Source organism: Lepisma saccharinum, chromosome 16 (genome assembly GCF_977018435.1).
Source record: "Lepisma saccharinum chromosome 16, izLepSacc3.1, whole genome shotgun sequence".
NCBI classification, from domain to species: domain Eukaryota; kingdom Metazoa; phylum Arthropoda; class Insecta; order Zygentoma; family Lepismatidae; genus Lepisma; species Lepisma saccharinum.
In genome coordinates, this window is record NC_139244.1 from 41,234,505 (window position 1) to 41,253,143 (window position 18,639).

The window sequence follows — 18,639 nt, forward strand, 5'->3', positions numbered from 1 at the left end:
ATACATTATTAAAAGAAAAGATATAGAATCCTCATATCATATTTTCATTACCCATTAATATGTAATGCATTCACACAATTGGAAAGAAACTTAAAAAGACAATTTTGTCTGTTTTACCTCAACTTGTCCCTTAAGGCCTCCAAGGAAGTCTGGCCAGCTCCAGACAGTTCCCAAATATCTCTCACAGGTCCAGGTAAGCTCCTCCACTTCCTCATTCCCCATTGCATGGTCCCACACATCCACATGGGCCAAGAGGCCCACGAAGGACTCTGCATCACTGAATCCTCCACCCTTTGCATCTTGTTCCTGCCCCAGGACCAGAGCCCCATTATCTGAAATTGAGAAAAGCATTAGAACCCTTGTTTAGTTACCTTCTAGATTATGTTAATGTTTGTTCATATCTGCAATATTTAATGTCATTTTCTAGCTATTCAGGTTAATCATGACAATGAGGATTAATATATGAAAAATGATGAAAAATTGAAACTGAGAATAAAAGAACAAGAATGCTGAAACAAATGACACAGAGATCTAAATTTTGGAAATTGAGGTGCCAAAAGTTGGCTTGAAGGCCTTCAAGAAAAATGTCAAGGTTCCAAGATTGATTCTTGGCCGAGGAACAAATGTTGCAAAACAAGCATTTCTTCAATCTTAGTTGATGAAACTAGGTAAATAACTTTATAAATTATGCATTCATATAGAAATTACTATTAGGAAAAAACTTGTCACACAAATGATTTGAAATAACTAATTGCCAAGTTGGTAGAAAGTTGTGGGTTATTCAGGGTTTTAATATGGGACCCTGCCTGCATTGTTCCCCCCATGTGAGCTACCAAGGTATTCTGTGGTTTCAACATATTTCAGAGATCTTCACTTTGGAATTTCAGTAAACAATAGTTGTATTTACTAACCCCTGGGTTTTAAATAATAATTGTAATTTGAAAAGATTGTAATTAATTTCTATTCCAAGTTTGGTTTAGGTGTACTGCAAATGTGTTAAGAACATGCATCACAATTTTACAGGATGTATATTCCATATGTGATTTTAATAATTTTATTTGTGACTGTTGTAGCAATGAATGTGAAGGAAGTATTTTTAAATTTCTGTTGGAAAAATGCGAATTTTTTAATGCTTTATCATAGAATGAAAAGTAAACAGAAAATTTCAATGCTCTTCCAATTCACTTACCTTCAATAATAGTACCATTTGCCAGACCAGATCCAAAATCCACCACAGTTCCATCCTTAAACATCTTCCATTCACCACCAAATGAACTCCAAACTATACAGATGTAGTGCCACTGGTTATCATTGGCTGTCACATCTGTGATGGCTTTATTACCATTCACATATAGAACAAATCTGAAATCAAACACATCAACAATCAACAGGATGGCTCATGTTTTGTAAGGATCTACAGTCAGAATTGATACAGAATCATTAAAACATGCCATAAAACTTCCATAACTTACATTCCTTTTTTGCTGATAAGCCAGGAAATTGTGAAAATCAAAAAGGCAATACACAATGAATGGTAGCTCTTCAGGGTAGGGTGTGTTGAAGGAATTCCAGTGGGTTTAAAGTTTTAATTTACTTTAACACTGAAGTAAGTTTTGAAGCTTTTCTGGTCATGAATGACGAACCGATTTTCTTTGGATATTGACCAGGTGTGTTCTAGAAAAGTTCCAATCTTTCTCGAACTAATGTCACTCTCATCTTCAAGGTCAAAGTGAGAAGAAAACTTATTCAATACATTATGAATAATTACATCGTAACAAGAGCTTGTCAAGCCATTTGGATGTGGCAAGCTTGAATCAAGCTGACAGCTAACTTTGACATGCTCGTATCAAGCATGCAGCTTTCTGTGACAAGTTTGGTGCAAGCCTGTCATATCAAGCTTGCTGTGATTCAACACATGGTAACTAGTGGGCTTGATTAAGCCTGATGGAAGCACAATATATTGTTCACTTTACATGAAAAGCTTGTTTCAAGCATGAAGCAAGCTTACTGTGCTATCTGGGATTGTAGTAAGAACTACAGTATGTGAGATGTGGAGGTACTCCCACAAATTCCAACCCAATTAGGTCCCCTACGAATTTGGATATAACCTAAAACCCTACGCTCAATTACATGTCAGCATTTTCATGAGTGTATCATAAACGTAACATAGAACTTCATATCAAAAACATTAGACTTCTACAGGAAGCTACAAAAAATTACTAACCCATTATAATCAGTAACAGTAAATGCATTGTCTTCTGCAGCTGTGGAATATGAAAAAGGAGTTCCATAGTTTAGCTTATCACTGGTCTTCAACCAAAAGCACAAAGTAACCTACGGATAAAAGTAAAATCAGTTTTTTTTTAAAAAAAAAAACATCCTCTAGGGATAACATACCATATTTACTCAAGTACCCTGGAGGCTATTTTAAAAGTAAAACATATGGTACAAAATGAGGGTGTGTGGCTTACAGTGGTACAAAATAGAGGTGACGGGGTGGATAAAATTTGTGGAAAAACATTCTTACAATCTATAGCAAATCAGAGAGACAGATTATTTTTCTATGTATTTTGAAATGGCATTTGACACTAGATACTAGAAAAATAGTGAAATAATTGTTATTCCACAAATTTGTCATTATAAAATGCAGTCGTAACACTTCTGCAGCAAGCTTTCAAGACTGGTGGTGACATCAAGAAAAGAAGAAAATAAAGAAAAAAGTAAAAAAAAAAAACACCATCAAGGGGTGCGAGGTACTCAAGTAAATACGGTAATATGTTTTACAATTTCTGATAAACTCTCAATATAAAATTTATAATATCCACTATATATGAAGAGTCTAAATGATTCACAGCATTGCTTTAGAATTTATTTTACAAAACCTTGATGCATGTATTAAATTTTTATGTTCAAGCAATAACAAGATGACAGAATTAAGCAATCAATTATATATTTCCTTTGCACCAGTAAAATTATAGCAGCTTTTTGGCTAATACTAATACAGTTCCAACTAATCTGCTTATACTTAATGATTTGATAACTGTAGATGCATTCAGTTTTGAGATGTAGCATTAAAACTCTTTATCTGTAGAACACACAAATTAAACAACAAAGTAGCTGCTCAACTTAAAACTGCATTATTATCTTGTCATTGACTTTAAATCCTTACTTCATTCAGGGGTTTCCTCAATCCATTCAGAGCAGCATAAGAAGTGGTTCCAGGTGCCACAAAGTTGAGAAAGAAGTCTGCTGCAAGTTCTACAAAAAGGCAAATTCAACTAGGGAATATATCATTTAGAAAAACCTAAATGAACATAAAAATTAAATTTTATTAAAAGTGATTATGAATATTATGCCACATTTTTCATATTTATCTCATATACCTAAAAAAATACAGACAATTAAATTGTATAAATAATAAAATAACTATAGTTATTAATAAAATATAATGCAGTTGATATATGATACAAGTTTACTGACCATAACATGGAAAAAAAATATACATATTATTAATAAAATATATGACCGTTTACACCATGTTTTACAGACTACACTGAGAAATTACAGTAGCATAATCATTACAATCATAGTTGATATATGCTGTATCAAAATGTCAATAAAATACATTATTATTATTGTATAAACACTTTTAGAATTGATAAAATAAAATTAAATTCTTGCTGTTCTTTGAGTGTTAAAGCTAGGTTTGTATTTAAACCAGAAAATCACAAAACACTGTTACTTAAAATAGGTAAAATATTTCAACCTCAAGGGGTAAAATTATACTATGATCAAACTCAAACTATATTTATGCACCTAACATTATAAAAGTGGAATCAAGATGAATTCAACAGACAAATCAACTAACACACATGGGAGAAACAAGCTAACCAACTGAAACAAGTATATATATATACGGAAACAAGTTACTAACTTTTTCGTGAGACCTACTTTTAATGATTCTATTAATTTTGGTGGCCTCTGCCACCATCCACTTGGGAAAATTATTTTCACTGCTGGGCAGGCTTCCCCTTCCTATCATTTCCCAGCAGCATGCGGGTTAGCACATCGCTCTACAATGCCAGGGGTCCCGGGTTCGAATAGCAGCCTGGGCATGGATGCTTGCGAGTGTCCATTCATCTATTTCATCATATCATCACTCATCCCTATCTTCGCAAATTAGCCAAAAGTGGCACAAAAAGCGAAGTAAAATAACCAGCAGCATACAAAAAGTGTCATGGAAACAAGTAGTAACTTGTTTATGTGTATGTATTATACAACTGCAAATTTTATTCCCCAATCATGAAAATGACTAGTATGCTATGGCCTGAAAGACATTAGTAAGAATAATAGAACTTAAGGGTGTTGGTTATGTTGAAAGCCTCTATTGTTGTAGGTTATATTATAAATTTACAGTACAAGAGAAATTGTTAGCATTTTTGGCAAATAGAGTGGACCTACAATTTATTTATTTTCTAATTTACTTTATGCGTTGGTCTTGTTTTTTACATTTTCCAAAGCTACAATATCATTTTCTTGACTAGTATTAAAAAATAAGTAATCACAGTTTCACTGCAATCCTTTGTGAATAGGCAAGATCAGATGTGTTTATAAGACTGATGTCCCCTTTAAACAGGTAATTTTATCCTGAATTATGAAGATAGCCCTTATATTTAAGCTCAAATGATGATCGTAATTATCTTCCTATAACAAAATGGTGGCTTGTATGTTATTAAACCTAAATGAATGAATGAAGATGACAAGTTATCAAAGTTCCATGTCCTTTTATACACATATTTAGCTGCAGTCATTATTTGAACAGAATGCCGTGTTAAATTTTGATTCCTCATTGAGCCACAATTTTCACACAACTTAAGTTGCGGGAAATTTGAAACATTTAGCATTCAGGCACTACAAAGCCACAAAACATATTTCTTACGGTTATCACAGTTGATCCCAGTGTATGATGGAGGGCAGAGGCATCGGTATCTGCCAACAAGGTCAATGCAGGTGCCACCTAAGGAGCAAGGGGATGAGCTGCAGTCATCAATATTTTCCTCGCAAAGTGTCCCGTTGAAACCAAATGGACATTCACACCTATAAAGAAATAGGAAAAGATAAATAAAATAAAATACTTATTTTTACTTATATTCAGTGAGTATGCATTGAGTAATTGACAACATTTCAGGAACCACTGTCCACTTCTTCATATCGGTTTATCGGCTTCACGGTTGCCCACGAAGCTTCGTCAATAGCAATGGCAAGGATTAGGTTTACATGGATAGGATAAAATATTGGGATTCCATTACAACTGACCTGTACCTTTTAAAAAACATTATGTAAAATTTCCCCCTATTAAGAAGGACTAGCCATGGGGAACCCCACATCAGGGATAATATCAAGCATTTTTATTCACTTCATTGAGAACACAGCATGGAGCACATTAGAGAGTAAGGTCAAATTTTACGGGAGGTATGTGGATGACATTTTAGTTATCGGAAAGGAAGTAAGTTTGGACAGTTTATATAAAAATCTAGGGGATCAAGAAGCAAGAATCAAATTTACTAGGGAAAATATGAAGAATAATAAAATTAGCTTCCTAGACTTAGAGATTCGCAAAATAGGTACAGAAATAGGGACAGGCGTTTTCCACAAGCCCTTAGCAGGAAAAATGTACATCAATAAGGAATCCGCCCTCACCAGTAGGATTAAATATAATGTCTTCCTAAACTTCTTCATATGTGCTATAAGATTATGCAACAGTAAAGAGAGTTTGAAAAAGGAAATAGATTGGATTTATAACGTAGGTAGAACGAATGGTTATAAAAATGAGGAAATGACGAAGATTTTACACAAAGCTAGAAGGATATGTTTGAAGGAAGAAAGCAAGGTAAATAGTAACGTTAGTAACAAAAATGAAGAGATAATGAAATATAAGTATGTGGCTATTCCCTACTTTAGGGGAGCATCTGAAAAGATAGAAAGAACATTGAAAGAATTTGACATTAAACGTGAGATGAAAGCACCCAGGAGCTTGGAGAAATACTTCACGAATTATAAAAAAGAAGGAGGGAAAAAGGAAGAAAATGAAGAAGGGAAGAAAGGGATATATAAAATTAAATGCCAATGCAAAAAAGAATATGTTGGACAAACTGGCAGAAGTATGGGTATATGTTGGAAAGAACACGATAAGGATATTAGGGAAAGGAATCCCAGAACTGGGTTATCTGAGCACGTCTTGGAAGAAGAGCTTGAAATTGAGGATCGGGAAGTCACTAGAGAGGAAGATAAACTACTTAGAAGAAATGTATATGAGGCATCATTTATATGTAGGAATAGAGAAAATAAACTTAACAGGGAAGACTGTAACATTGACGAACTCTGGATAGGAATACTGAAAAAATGGGAAAAGCGGGGATATGAGGAAATCGGATTCAAGGTTACCCCAGACTCACGAGTCGCTCACGACCTCATGCATTTGCAAGGAAGACATTGACTATTAACATGTGATCGGCAAAAGGCAGGAGGGATTCTTTTTAAATAAGTGTAACAGTGGGGTTTTAATAGATTTTAATAGGGGGAAATTTTACATAGTGTTTTTTTTTAAAAAGTACAGGTCAGTTGTAATGGAATTCCAATATTTTATCCTATCCATGTAAACCTAATCCTTGCCATTGCTATTGACGAAGCTTTGTGGGCAACCGTGAAGCCAATAAACCAACCTGAAGAAGGGGACAGTGGTCCCTGAAACGTTGTCAATTACTCAACGCATACTCACTGAAAAATAAAAATAAGTATTTTATTTTATTTATTGTTTATCAAGTGAGTAAGTCACACGTAACCTGAAAAATGAAATAGGAAAATATAGTAAGCATTTCGAGCTATGTAGCAGGATACTCTCACTGAATAAAAATCTCCTTCTGTTGACTTATGATCCTTACTTTATAATCTTGACAATTTGAATTGGATTGAAATTTAAATTAAAATTAAAATTGTGGTGAGACAGCACTTAGGCTATTTGCCCTTCACATTATTCAAGACCAAGCCCCTTACCATGTCCTCCTCCGTGGCCATGTTGTCTAAGACGCTGCAGTTTGGACTCTGACGGCAGGATGGCATGAGTTCGAGTCTGCCTGGGTTCAGTATCTGGGTTTTCAGCCTGTGTATAAGACCGGTGGCAACCCACCATCATGAGGATATTGGGGAGAGTGAGTAGCGTAGCCCGGTCATGGAAATCCCCTATAACGGTTGAGGGTTCGACGTGCTGACCCCACATCACCCCATTACCGGTTGAAGATCTCCACACCTCTAGGCAGGATTGTGGGAGGAAGACTGGCAGTCGGGAGGTTGGCCAAGGCCCTTCCAGGGCTGTAAAGTGCAACGTCCGCGTGCCGGAGCACTGCACACTACACCACGGAGCGGTGCAAAAGTGTACCCATATATGCTAGCATGTAGCCAGCCGAAGACGTGGACTCAAAGTATCTCAGGGCTTGCGGGGTTTATTATGGAAAGGTCAACTTGTAAAAGTTTATTTATATTTATACACGCATGTAAATAACCTGTTTAGCACATACACTCTTAAATCTTCCTCAGTGAGGTACCTGGGCAGTATTAGCATTCTTATCTAATTTAGGGGGAACCAACTAGTACAAGTAACCAATAGGAACCTTGGTAGTCGTCACGTGCCACGCCTTCTGGGGACAACATGCGACAGCGTCCAATCAATAGCGAGGGACGGGCCAAGGGTCCCGCGGTTTCACAAAGGTGTTGGTATGAAAGGACGCAGCAAAGTCAATCCAGCTACGACAAGGGAACGGTTCGGTCCCTTGGTATGTCCAGTCGGTAGCAAGAGACGTCAAGGTACAAAGCGAAGGTCTGGAAGCACCCAGGAGACTTGGGCTTGGGCCGCCACGACCCAAGGTTAGCACACCAAGCTCTTATGGAGCAGACCAGGTAGGTAGGTAATCTGCTTTTCTTATTCTCCTCCTTCCTTCTCAAGGAAGCTATTGGATCCTGGTAGGGGAAACATCCAGACTAGATCTAGAAACCAGGTCTTTTGCAGTCGGCATCTGGCAGTCGACTGAGCTCCGGGCCTCGCTGCTTTGTTTATATACTGTTTGGTGGCAGCACTGAGGCGGGTGGAGAAGATCGGAACTAAGCCGGCTGCAGCGTTGCAAACTCCCTTCAATTCACGAGATGCAACTCGTGCGTTATAAAATATCAAGTTTAGCATTGTAAAAACCACTAGCATGTGGCGATATAAACTTAACACTTGTGTGCTAAACTGAACACGTTACATTAAAGAAATTATAAGATAAAGAGATTCGACAATGCAAGTTACAAATTAAACAACAATTACTGCACAAAAGATAACTGAATGCGTAAACCATGCAGGGTATTTAGCATGCTTTCTTTAACCAAAACGTGTGTGCCATAACAATATATGCTTAACAACAATGCACTCAAAATTAGATAAAAGATAAATCAAAAGCGTAAGCCTCGCAGGGCATTTCTCAAGCATTAATAATTATATATTAAAGAATATGGCTATCACGCAGGATAGCTACATGTGATGACCACGCAGGGTCATTACATATGCCCCTCTCTCGGGCAAAAAATTTGAGGAAAATTAAAAAGTTTAAATTTTCAGAATTTTTTTTTTGGTAAACCAGAGTCCATCTCTCTTTCACTCTTCAATCACTAAGTCTTTTCTTCATTCACTATTTGTCTTCTCCGTTCGGGGGAACACCTGAAGAGACGAAGGTTGTCAAAATTCACTCGGTCGACTGGGTTCTTAGTCGTCGGGTTCAACAGCAGGGCAGTGTTGCTTCGAACATCCGAGGCGACATAGGGGCCAATGTATACCTCAAACAATTTGGTGATAGTCCTATTCTTTCGGGAACTTAACTTGTGATTCCTGACAAGAACCAAGTCACCTTCTTCTAAATGAAGAGCGTTTCTTTTTACCCTAATTCTTCTTTTCTTGCTTTTGGTGCTTTCCCTAGTCCTTGCCATGAATAGTTTCTGATTCCAATTAGATTTTTGGGAATCAACGGGCCAGTTGAAGTGGTCCAAAACTTCATTAGGCACAGGCCTGTTAAAGAATAACTCGGAGGGAGCGTAACCGGTCATGTCGGAAACAGAGTTGTTTAGAGGCCAAGATATTTCGGTTAAGTATTTTGACCAGGACTGGTGCTCTCGATGACAGAATAGCCGGAGTAATCTTACTATTTCCTGATTCATCCGCTCGATGGTATTGCTGCTAGGATGATAAGCAGTGGTGAAATAATATTTTATTCCCTTTTTATCCAGATATTCCTTCCACAAGCCTGATGTGAACTGTGTTCCTCTGTCTGATAGAATGGCTCTGACTTTAGGAAAGTGGGTAAAATATCCTTTCTCCATCACATTAATGAACTCTCTGACCGTGCCTCGCCTCAGGGGATAGACAGAGACAAACTTTGTTCCTACATTGCGATCCGTGCGTGCGAGACAGAGACCAAAGACTGACGATAGATTCGGGAGTTGAATGGCTTCGTCTACGCGGCTGGTCCAGGGATACGTGCCTCCAGGTTACGTTGCCGAGTGGTAGGAAGGATGAACCTAACCTACTCACCCACCTTGGGCTTGATTGAACCCACAAAACTACCTGGCTATGCAACCTGGACGCACCTATCCCCGTGCAGCTCTACGCTGTCCTCCAGTGACCATTAACATGGAGGATGTCCCCAATAGACCAGCATCCATTCCGAGGAATGATTGCTGGTTAATTACAGGGACTTTCAGCCTGTTTATTTCGGAGCGAGAAGCACGCTTCCCGGACTTACCCGCCCAAATATGAATTGATAAATCAAGATGTTGGAAAGACACATTTAATATTCTGATGTTATCACATTTAACTATATACAAGCACTGCACAAACTTATAGGTTGGTTTTTACATATGGAACCAACAAATGGGTAACAAAAACATTGTACTTACATCTTCTGCTTCCACCTCATCACACATGGGCCTTGCAACCAAACACTTATCACTCCAACTATAAATGGGGGGATTTCTGTGAGTTTGCACTAAAGATATAACCGGGACTTAAGGCAGATGGATATTTACTTGCAAGTGAACTATTTCAGGGAGCTGTATGACCAAGGATGTGCTTAATAATCCTGGATGCTCTTGGATACAAAGCATCATGGTTTCCTGAAGGCTCATTGTCCTCACCATGTGGTTTTGAAAAGTTCCGAATTTTCATGGATATTGGTTCCATGCACTTCAATTCACTGTAAATCCTGTAATTTGTCCATATTATACAATACTGGACTATTTCCAGGCACTTAGTAGCTATTTCACATGTTTTAAACACAATGGCTACTCCATTGTCCTTTCTCCACTGGCCTACTCTGGCCCAAAACTTGGAGCGATGTGAACTGTACCAGCTCTTTACACAAAGGTGAAATCAAGATGGCTTCCTCACATGTTAAAAGCTATCTCAGACTCATTGTCTGGTAGCCACGCCCATGAGGCCATCTGATTGGTTCACAGCACCTTGGGTTACTTGCTTTCATCAAGTACCTTGAGAAGCCCAATAGATGGCAGTCTAGTCAGGGCTAGTTCCACTGACTCTCACCAGATGGCTCTGGTGCTGTGAGACCGATTGTCTTTTGTCCAAAAACATCGATTTTTTGATGTTTTTGTGGTTTGTTTGCACATATAATTGTGACTTGGAGTTATTTTCAGGGAAAGCAAGTTAATTTGTGCTTGCACAAATGTTATCCTGAAAATATGTGTGTTAATAAAAAATTTGCATGAAAAGTAACATGTGCTCTCTGAATTCTACCTATCAACAAAAGGTTGTCTTTTTGATAACCAATGAATTTTGGTCTGGGGCTTATTAATTACTTAATATTTCGATGTTATATCATACTTTTACTAATTAGGCCTAATTTCTGTTAATCTTAACATATCTGGGAATGTCTATTCCTATTAATTTTACCTGAATTGAATTGGCCTTGTACTTTGGTTGGAGTGGAGTGCTACCTGTATGTATTGGGGATGTATACCCAACCTTTGGTTGGTTATAACATCAACCAAGGTGAAGACGTATTGATAACCCAAAGACATAGGTAACTTTCCAATTAGGTCGATGGACAAAAGTTCATGCGGGTCTTTCTGGTTAATGTGTAATTTGTCTTTGATGATTCCATGTTTTTCCATCTTGGTCTTCGCACAGGTCAGGCAATCTCTAACATGTCTGGCTACGTCTTGTTTTAATTTAGGCCAAAAATATCTGTTCTTCACTCTTTTCAAAGTTTTAGCCATGCCAAAATGTCCTAACTCATCATGGTTCTCTCGTAACACCTTATCTTTTAATTTCTCAGGAACACACAATTTCCAGGAGACTTCGTCGCCAGTAGTTTTTCTAAACAGGAGATTTCCGTAGAACTGATACAACCTTCTCACCTTGGACTCAGCAGGGAGTCTTCATCTTCCTTCTGTCTCAGTACTTCCAAGATGGAAAAGCAGAAAGAATCGCGCTCTTGAACTTGCATCCAATTCTCGACATTGTCTATTTCTCCTCTTTCCTGCCAAATGTAATTAACATGGAAAAATTTTGGTTCTTCGTCTTCCTCACTGACTTCTGCAGGATAACGACTGAGTACATCTGGCACTACGTTTTCCTTTCCCTGTATATAGATAATTTCGAATGAGTAGGATTGTAATTTGAGAGACCATCTAGTGAGGCGACAGTTCCAATTTCTAGAATTTTGGAGCCAGATCAATCCCCGGTGATCTGTATATATCTTGAAATGTCTTCCTCGGAGATAAATTTCGAATTTACTTACACCAAAAAGTATGGCTAGGCATTCCAGCTCATGGATGGAGTAATGCACTTCATTATTCTTCAGTTTCCTGCTCGCATACTGGATTACAACCTTTTCTCCATCTAGTTCCTGAAACAGGACACATCCTAATCCCTTGGTAGAAGCATCGCACTGTATGCAAAACTCTTGATTTAAATCTGGCTGAGCTAGAGCAGGAGCGGTTACTAATTCTTGCTTGAGCAGGTGGAAAGCTGATTGTTGAGAAGTACTCCAAGTCCACTTAGCACTTTTGGAAAGCAATTTCAGCAAAGGTTCTGTTTTAGCCGAAAAATCCTTTATAAATTTTCGCCTCCAATTGGCTAGTCCTAAAAACTTCGGAATATCCTTCTTGTTCTTTGGCAAGGGAAAATTCAAGATGGCTTCATTCTTTTTCGGGTCTATTTTTATCTGGTCACCCGAGATCACATGTCCTAAATACACTAGTTCACCCTTTACAAAATTGCACTTTCGAAGTTTTACTTTTAGTCATACTTCTTCTAGTCTGAGTAATACTGCTTTTATGTGTTGAAGGTGGTTGTTGAAATCCGCATCAAAGATTAGAAGATCATCTATGTAAACTGTCAAATAATTTTCTGTTTCAGGGCCAAAAACTTGATGCATGACAGATACGAAAGTAGATACAGCGTTAGATAAACCATACGGCATCTTCAAAAATTCGTATTGGCGACCTTTGTATGAAAACGCAGTATACTTTCGGCATTCTGGTTTCAAAGGAATTTGCAAATAGCCAGAGGCCAGGTCCAAACTCGTGAAGTACCGTGCTTGTTTAAACTTCTGTAAGGATTCATCAATTGGTGGAACCGAACTTTTGGGAACTATCATAATTATATGTTACTTAGAAAGTGAATCAGAAAATTGCAGCTGATCTTAGAAGAAATTCAAAGAATGTTCAGTGTGCATGCAGGTGCATCCCACGTGCCTATGCATGTTACAGAAAATAACGTGCCTAAATTATGTGGATTCTACATTGTTATTAAGTGAAGGGTGCAATATGAAAAGCATTAGAGGTTCCTGAGGAAAACCTACACATTGGGCAGCTTCATGCAAGTAAAGGTCAAAATAAAATTTATATCTACAATGTGAAAGAATTTACCTGAAACCATTAACACCATCAACACAAACAGCCCCATTGTGACAAGGGTCGCTCAAGCACTCGTCAACATTCTCTTCGCATTGCAATCCTGTAAACCCAGGTGAACAGTTGCACCTGAAATCTCCCACCAAATCCTCACAAATTCCGTTTCCAGTGCACGTCTCATCAAAGCAGTCATCTATGTTCACCTCACACATCACACCTGAAACAAGAAGTAAATTTGTTTCTATCAGTGATGGAACAATATTCCGGCAATCTGATACAAAATTGAAAATATACCTTGAACTACAAGGTGGTTCATTTGTTTTCTTAACTGCAAGAAAGTAACTGCAATGGGTTTAGCTTTAGGAAAATCTAATAATGCTTCAGGAAATGAAAAATGTTGAAGTAAATTGATTGATTGATTGGTTTGACTTCACTCTTCTGCCACTTTCGGATAATCACAAAGATGAGAATGAGTGATGATATGATGAAATTGAAGATGAAATGCTTACAAAAAATGATCAGGTCAGGATTCGAACCTGGGACTCTAGGTATAATAGCACACTGTGCTAACCACTACTCTGCCATGGAAGTCCGCTAGAAGTAAAATAATGTACTGGAATCAAGTATTTACTTCTCCACTGACACCATCCATTCAGGAACTTGTTAACCAAAAACTGACTGAACCACTGAAAAATAGTTTTGCAGTTGAAGTACATACTTGCTTTCAGTGCATTAGCTTATACCTTTATATTCACAAAAATTAACAAAATAGAATGTTGCACTAAATTACCAGTTGTTTATTAAAATTGGTAAAATTATTGGCGATTTCAAAGATAAACTGATATACTGTTTAACCAAGAAAAAAAAATCCGGCACTGTAATTCGAATTTTCAACCCAAGTGAAGAAAGAGATCATGGGTAATGCAATCAGCTGCTTGCCATGTAATCCTGCCCCTGCATTGTCAAAATGTGAGGCATTCTTCAACACATCATCAGCACTTTCATCGAGTGCAAAGTGTTTGTATCATTATGAAGAGACCACCAGTCTAGTGGCTTCGTCATGTTTACTGTCTTGGTGCAGGCAAAGTGGTTCCTTCTTCTTCTGCTTGTGCTCATGGTGGCGTTAGTTGACATGTTCCTTTCACATCAACTAGCACCTCCACGAGCACAAGTGGAAGAAGAAGGAACCACATTGCCCGCAGCAAGACAGTAGACACCTGATGAAGCCACCAGGCAGGTTGCGAAATCGATCGCAAAGAAAAGTTTGCTTGGAAAAAATTAAAAGTAAGCTTATCAGAGAAAATTACCTATCTCTGCATCTTTAGATACAATACCATTTATAATGTCAATATCTATGTTGTTGCAATATATGCCTATGCACTGAGTTGAATTTTGTACAGCACATTGTCCTTCCAGAGCTTGCCAAATGCTGACATTTCAGGAGAAAACCATTCAGTATTACCACTACAGACTGAGTCACACAGTCACACTGAGTCATGTCAAACAGAAGTCACCATGTAACTTACCTGTGTAACCAGTAAGGCATTCACAGATAAAACCTCCTGGTTGATCGTAACAGGTGGAGCCATGCATACAAGGATTTGATGCGCATTCATCAACATCAATCTAGAATGATTAATTTTATGACATCAATTAAACTGACATTTCAACAAGTTCACATGCAGTTCCTGATTTCAATCACAAAACTATCCCTGTGGAAGGAAGCAAGTTTACTATCACACAATATCTTTTTTCTAATTTTTCTTTTCCCTTTCACTTGAGCACATTTACCTCCATCTTCGTTCTTTTGTCTGTCTGTTAGTCCTTCGAAATTAAGGTTTACTGTTCTGTGAAAGGCCTTTTAATTTTTGAACTTATGAACACTAAAAGCACTGTTACAGATAAATAAGTCATCTAATTGTGTTTTTCCATTAAAATACTTGAAAGATAAAACGTGAGCAGTAGTAATCACTTGGATATTGTAAAATTAATAAAATTACTAATAAAAAGGATTTTTTTCAAGAGAAAATTAATATTTCAAATATTATGGATAATAAAACGAAAAAAGAAATAGTCTTACCTCACAATTATATCCCGTAAATCCTTCAGCACAGGTACATGAGTAATTACTCAAACTGTCAGCACAAATTCCTTCATTTAAGCATGGCTGGACCTCACATTCATTGATCTCCAACTCGCATAGAATTCCTAGCAATAAAAATATTTAAAAAATCAATTCAAGAACACTATTCTACATGTATTACAACTCAATTCAAGTTCTATGTTTAGATGGGCTAATTGGAACTGAATCTAGACATTAATGTGGAATCCACATTACATACACACCCCTCTTGATTACATTATAAGATGAAAGAATGAGTGACTACCCTATCAAAGAAACTCATCCACAAATGAACATTTGATAATGTACTTTCTTTCAGAGGCATTAACTACCTATAACAGGAGAAAGAAGAAACGCCTAGAGCCAGCCAATGAAGTGTTTATTCCATCCATTCAAAGCATGCTGTAACTTTACAGTTCAGTGATAAACTGAAAATATTCAACTGAGGGTTCTGGTTCAGTGCTCAGACTATGAAAACTGTAAGAGATTCATTATTGTAGATGTAAATAAATTTTGTCTGTCTCAATTTGTCATGCAATTACAAATAATAAAAAGAAGGTTAAACGGATATCTTGTCACATGGTTGCCACTGCTTTGGCAAAAAGCAGGATACTAGAAAATTCTATAATAATTACTTTCAATCAGCGGTGGCCAAGTTGAACCTCAAATCAATGTTCTTCAGGAGACTAAGGTGCAAAAATGTAAAATTCAATGGGAATGAAAAATCAGAGTTCCCTGTGTATATAAAGGAGTATAGGTGGTAGGTTTATACTCTCTCACACACACACACACACACACAGACACATACACACATTCAATATACACACAGCAAAAAAGAGAGAGATATGACAAACAAAAATTAAAATATTACTACGGATTCAAAAATATTCATATACTAGTGCAGATACAAAAAACTGCTGAAAAAAATTCTTTGTTTATGCATTTCTTGGTGTCGCCCACCTCCTCTGCTATTCTGTTCTAATTAACCTCTTGTATGAGTAATCTTGTTGGGATTAATCTACGGAATGAATCTGAATTTCTTACTATCCATTTAAATTAAAAATTCTTAACTAAGAGTGAATATTGTGGAGAGGGAAGGGGGAAGGGGATACTCTGCCCTCCCTCCACAGACTGATGCCTATGCTTTGAATGCATTACTAACCTGTGTAGCCATCCAAGCACTTGCAGACATAGCCAAAGTCCAGTGCATTACAAGAAGCTCCATTAAGACATGGCAAGGAAAAGCAGTCATTGACTACAAGCTGTTCTAGTTCCAAGTCTTCCTGGAAAGTAAAAACAGCATTCCAGCAACTATTTGATTTCAGTGCTTACATTTCATTCAATAAGAGAGGCAAAAAATAGATGTAATTAAATTTACAACAATGCTGGAAACACAAAATTTGTAATTTCCAATCTACTTGCCGATAATTTCTGGAAGTAATTCTAACACCAATATTACTATAATTCTGACATATATATTTAAATGCAATTTTCAGTATGACAAAAATAAAAATTGTGTTTTTGTGTACTATAAAATCCTCCGAGATTTTTAGTGGTACACAAGCAACTGTGTGTCTATTTATTGAAATCTGAAAGCATTACTTGCAAAAGATATCCAAAATCACATTTCAGATTTTTCTTTACAGTGGAATGCCAAAGCACTGTACTTTAATAAATATGCCAAAGTTATAGCAATAAGATATATCCATTAAAACTTCTGAGTAATAGAATCGGATTAAATATTGGATATCTACTAATTCTGATATACATTTTTCACCAAATACTCATATATTGGATATTGGCATCTTCAATTTCTTAAATAATATCATAATCGCGTCAACTCATTCATTAATAATATAAAGATATGCATGTGTTATTCAGTTCTTATTGTGCAAGAATAGTGAAGTGTAACCTATATTTAGTCTGAAAATAATTACACAAAGCTTACAATATGTTTAATAACTTTCAATTAATCTTTAAAATGATTTGACAAAAGCTTACCACTTCATTTGCACTTATTGAACTGCAATTCACTGTATTGCTCCTTGTATTGGTGGGGCACTTAAAGCATAACTTTTGCCCACTCAGTGGCTGGAAGTATCCTTCTGGACAAGGGTAGCAAGGTACCAGCCCATTTTCAGATACAAATCCCACTGGACAAAGCTCTGGAATACAGCAATGTTAAACAGAAAAATTATGGACAAAGCTCTGGAATACAGCAATGTTAAACAGAAAAATTATCATCCTTACAAGACAAGGTATTTGTTAATAATAAATTTTGGGGGCAAAAAAGTGTAACAAGTATTGAAAATCAATACCATCAACATATCGCAAACTCTTGATAAGAGATGACATTACTAATGCAAGAGGAGAGATAGCTTATAACATTATTTATTATTTGGATTTTTAAGTTATCATTCAGGAATTAACGACATTAGCTTTCTTTTTCTTGTCAGGCATTTTGACATTTGTTTATTTTCTCTAATGCCAACATTTTTTGTAATTTTTATGTTTCAAATGTGTATCTTGTAATGTTCACAGAGATAAAATATATATTTCTCTGTTTTTTGAAACACAAAACTTTATGTACAACTATATTAAGATATAAAAAAAATGTTAGTTTAGCTAAGTTTAGGAAGCAATCAAATGTTTATATTCCCAGAAAGAAAGGGCATTTCTGTATGGTTCGTGATTAATTTATTTTTGTTTCATCTACTTCATTTTTGTTTCATCTACTTCTAAACTTTTTCATGTATTATTCGAGCTTTCAGTCAAAATCAAAGTCATGCACAAAATATTATTCCACACACCTCGACAATCTGGCAGGATGCGTGATCCTCTCCTCAAAGTGGTTGTGTTTTCAGGACAATGCTTGCAATGTTTCTGTCCGTATTCTGGCTGGTAGCTTCCTACCTCACAAGTAGTGCAACTCTCCAAACCATCCTCAGAAAAACTGCCGGGTAAACATTGAGCTGCATCAAACAAATGTTACTCTCAGTACAACTTGAAATGGTTTCTAGTTTCTACATAGAGCAAGTACAAGAAGTTAATAAATTACAATTGCTGTTGGCATGGAATTGTTTGTTATACATACTTCTAGCTAACTTTATATCCTATTATTTTTTTCTATAAAAAAAACAAACAATTTTATGGAAATAAGTGAAATCTGGTGGATTAGGCTCAAATTAAATCCATCAATTACTGTCTAATTTTTCATGCATTGGGCAATACGTATTACACACCGTGGATAAATTATTATCTTTATCTAACAATTTAGCATCTATGCTTGACTATTATATACAGTGAAACATCGATATTATGTTTTTCAGGAGAACAAGCTAAAAAAACTTAAATGCAGGAAAATATAAAATCGAGAATTTTTTTTTAACGTTTTTCTGTGTTGGTATCATCAATATTGAATGTATAATGTGAGAAAATGTAAAATCCGGCAACATAAAATCGGGGTTCCACTGTATTCACATTTACATCCAAATTATCAACTGTGAATCCAAATATTTTAAAGATAGCCAAAAAGTTATAGCATGCCCAGAGCGATATTT

General features: G+C 36.6%; 1 protein-coding gene across 3 annotated transcripts in view; it reads right to left on the reverse strand.

The window, feature by feature from the left end:
• The window catches only part of LOC146000424 (sushi, von Willebrand factor type A, EGF and pentraxin domain-containing protein 1-like), a 194,569-nt gene that overhangs the window by 75,584 nt on the left and 100,346 nt on the right, over positions 1 to 18,639 (reverse strand). For all 3 annotated transcript variants that reach the window (XM_083138037.1, XM_083138036.1, XM_083138038.1), the window contains exons 18-28: positions 17,890 to 18,051; positions 17,081 to 17,244; positions 16,242 to 16,362; positions 15,038 to 15,165; positions 14,484 to 14,583; positions 12,973 to 13,174; positions 4,940 to 5,097; positions 3,170 to 3,258; positions 2,225 to 2,334; positions 1,190 to 1,362; positions 118 to 332 (exon numbers count right to left, since the gene is read on the reverse strand). In XM_083138037.1, the coding sequence (XP_082994163.1) occupies positions 118 to 332; positions 1,190 to 1,362; positions 2,225 to 2,334; positions 3,170 to 3,258; positions 4,940 to 5,097; positions 12,973 to 13,174; positions 14,484 to 14,583; positions 15,038 to 15,165; positions 16,242 to 16,362; positions 17,081 to 17,244; positions 17,890 to 18,051 (1,622 nt within the window). The remainder of the gene's footprint in view (positions 1 to 117; positions 333 to 1,189; positions 1,363 to 2,224; positions 2,335 to 3,169; positions 3,259 to 4,939; positions 5,098 to 12,972; positions 13,175 to 14,483; positions 14,584 to 15,037; positions 15,166 to 16,241; positions 16,363 to 17,080; positions 17,245 to 17,889; positions 18,052 to 18,639) is intronic.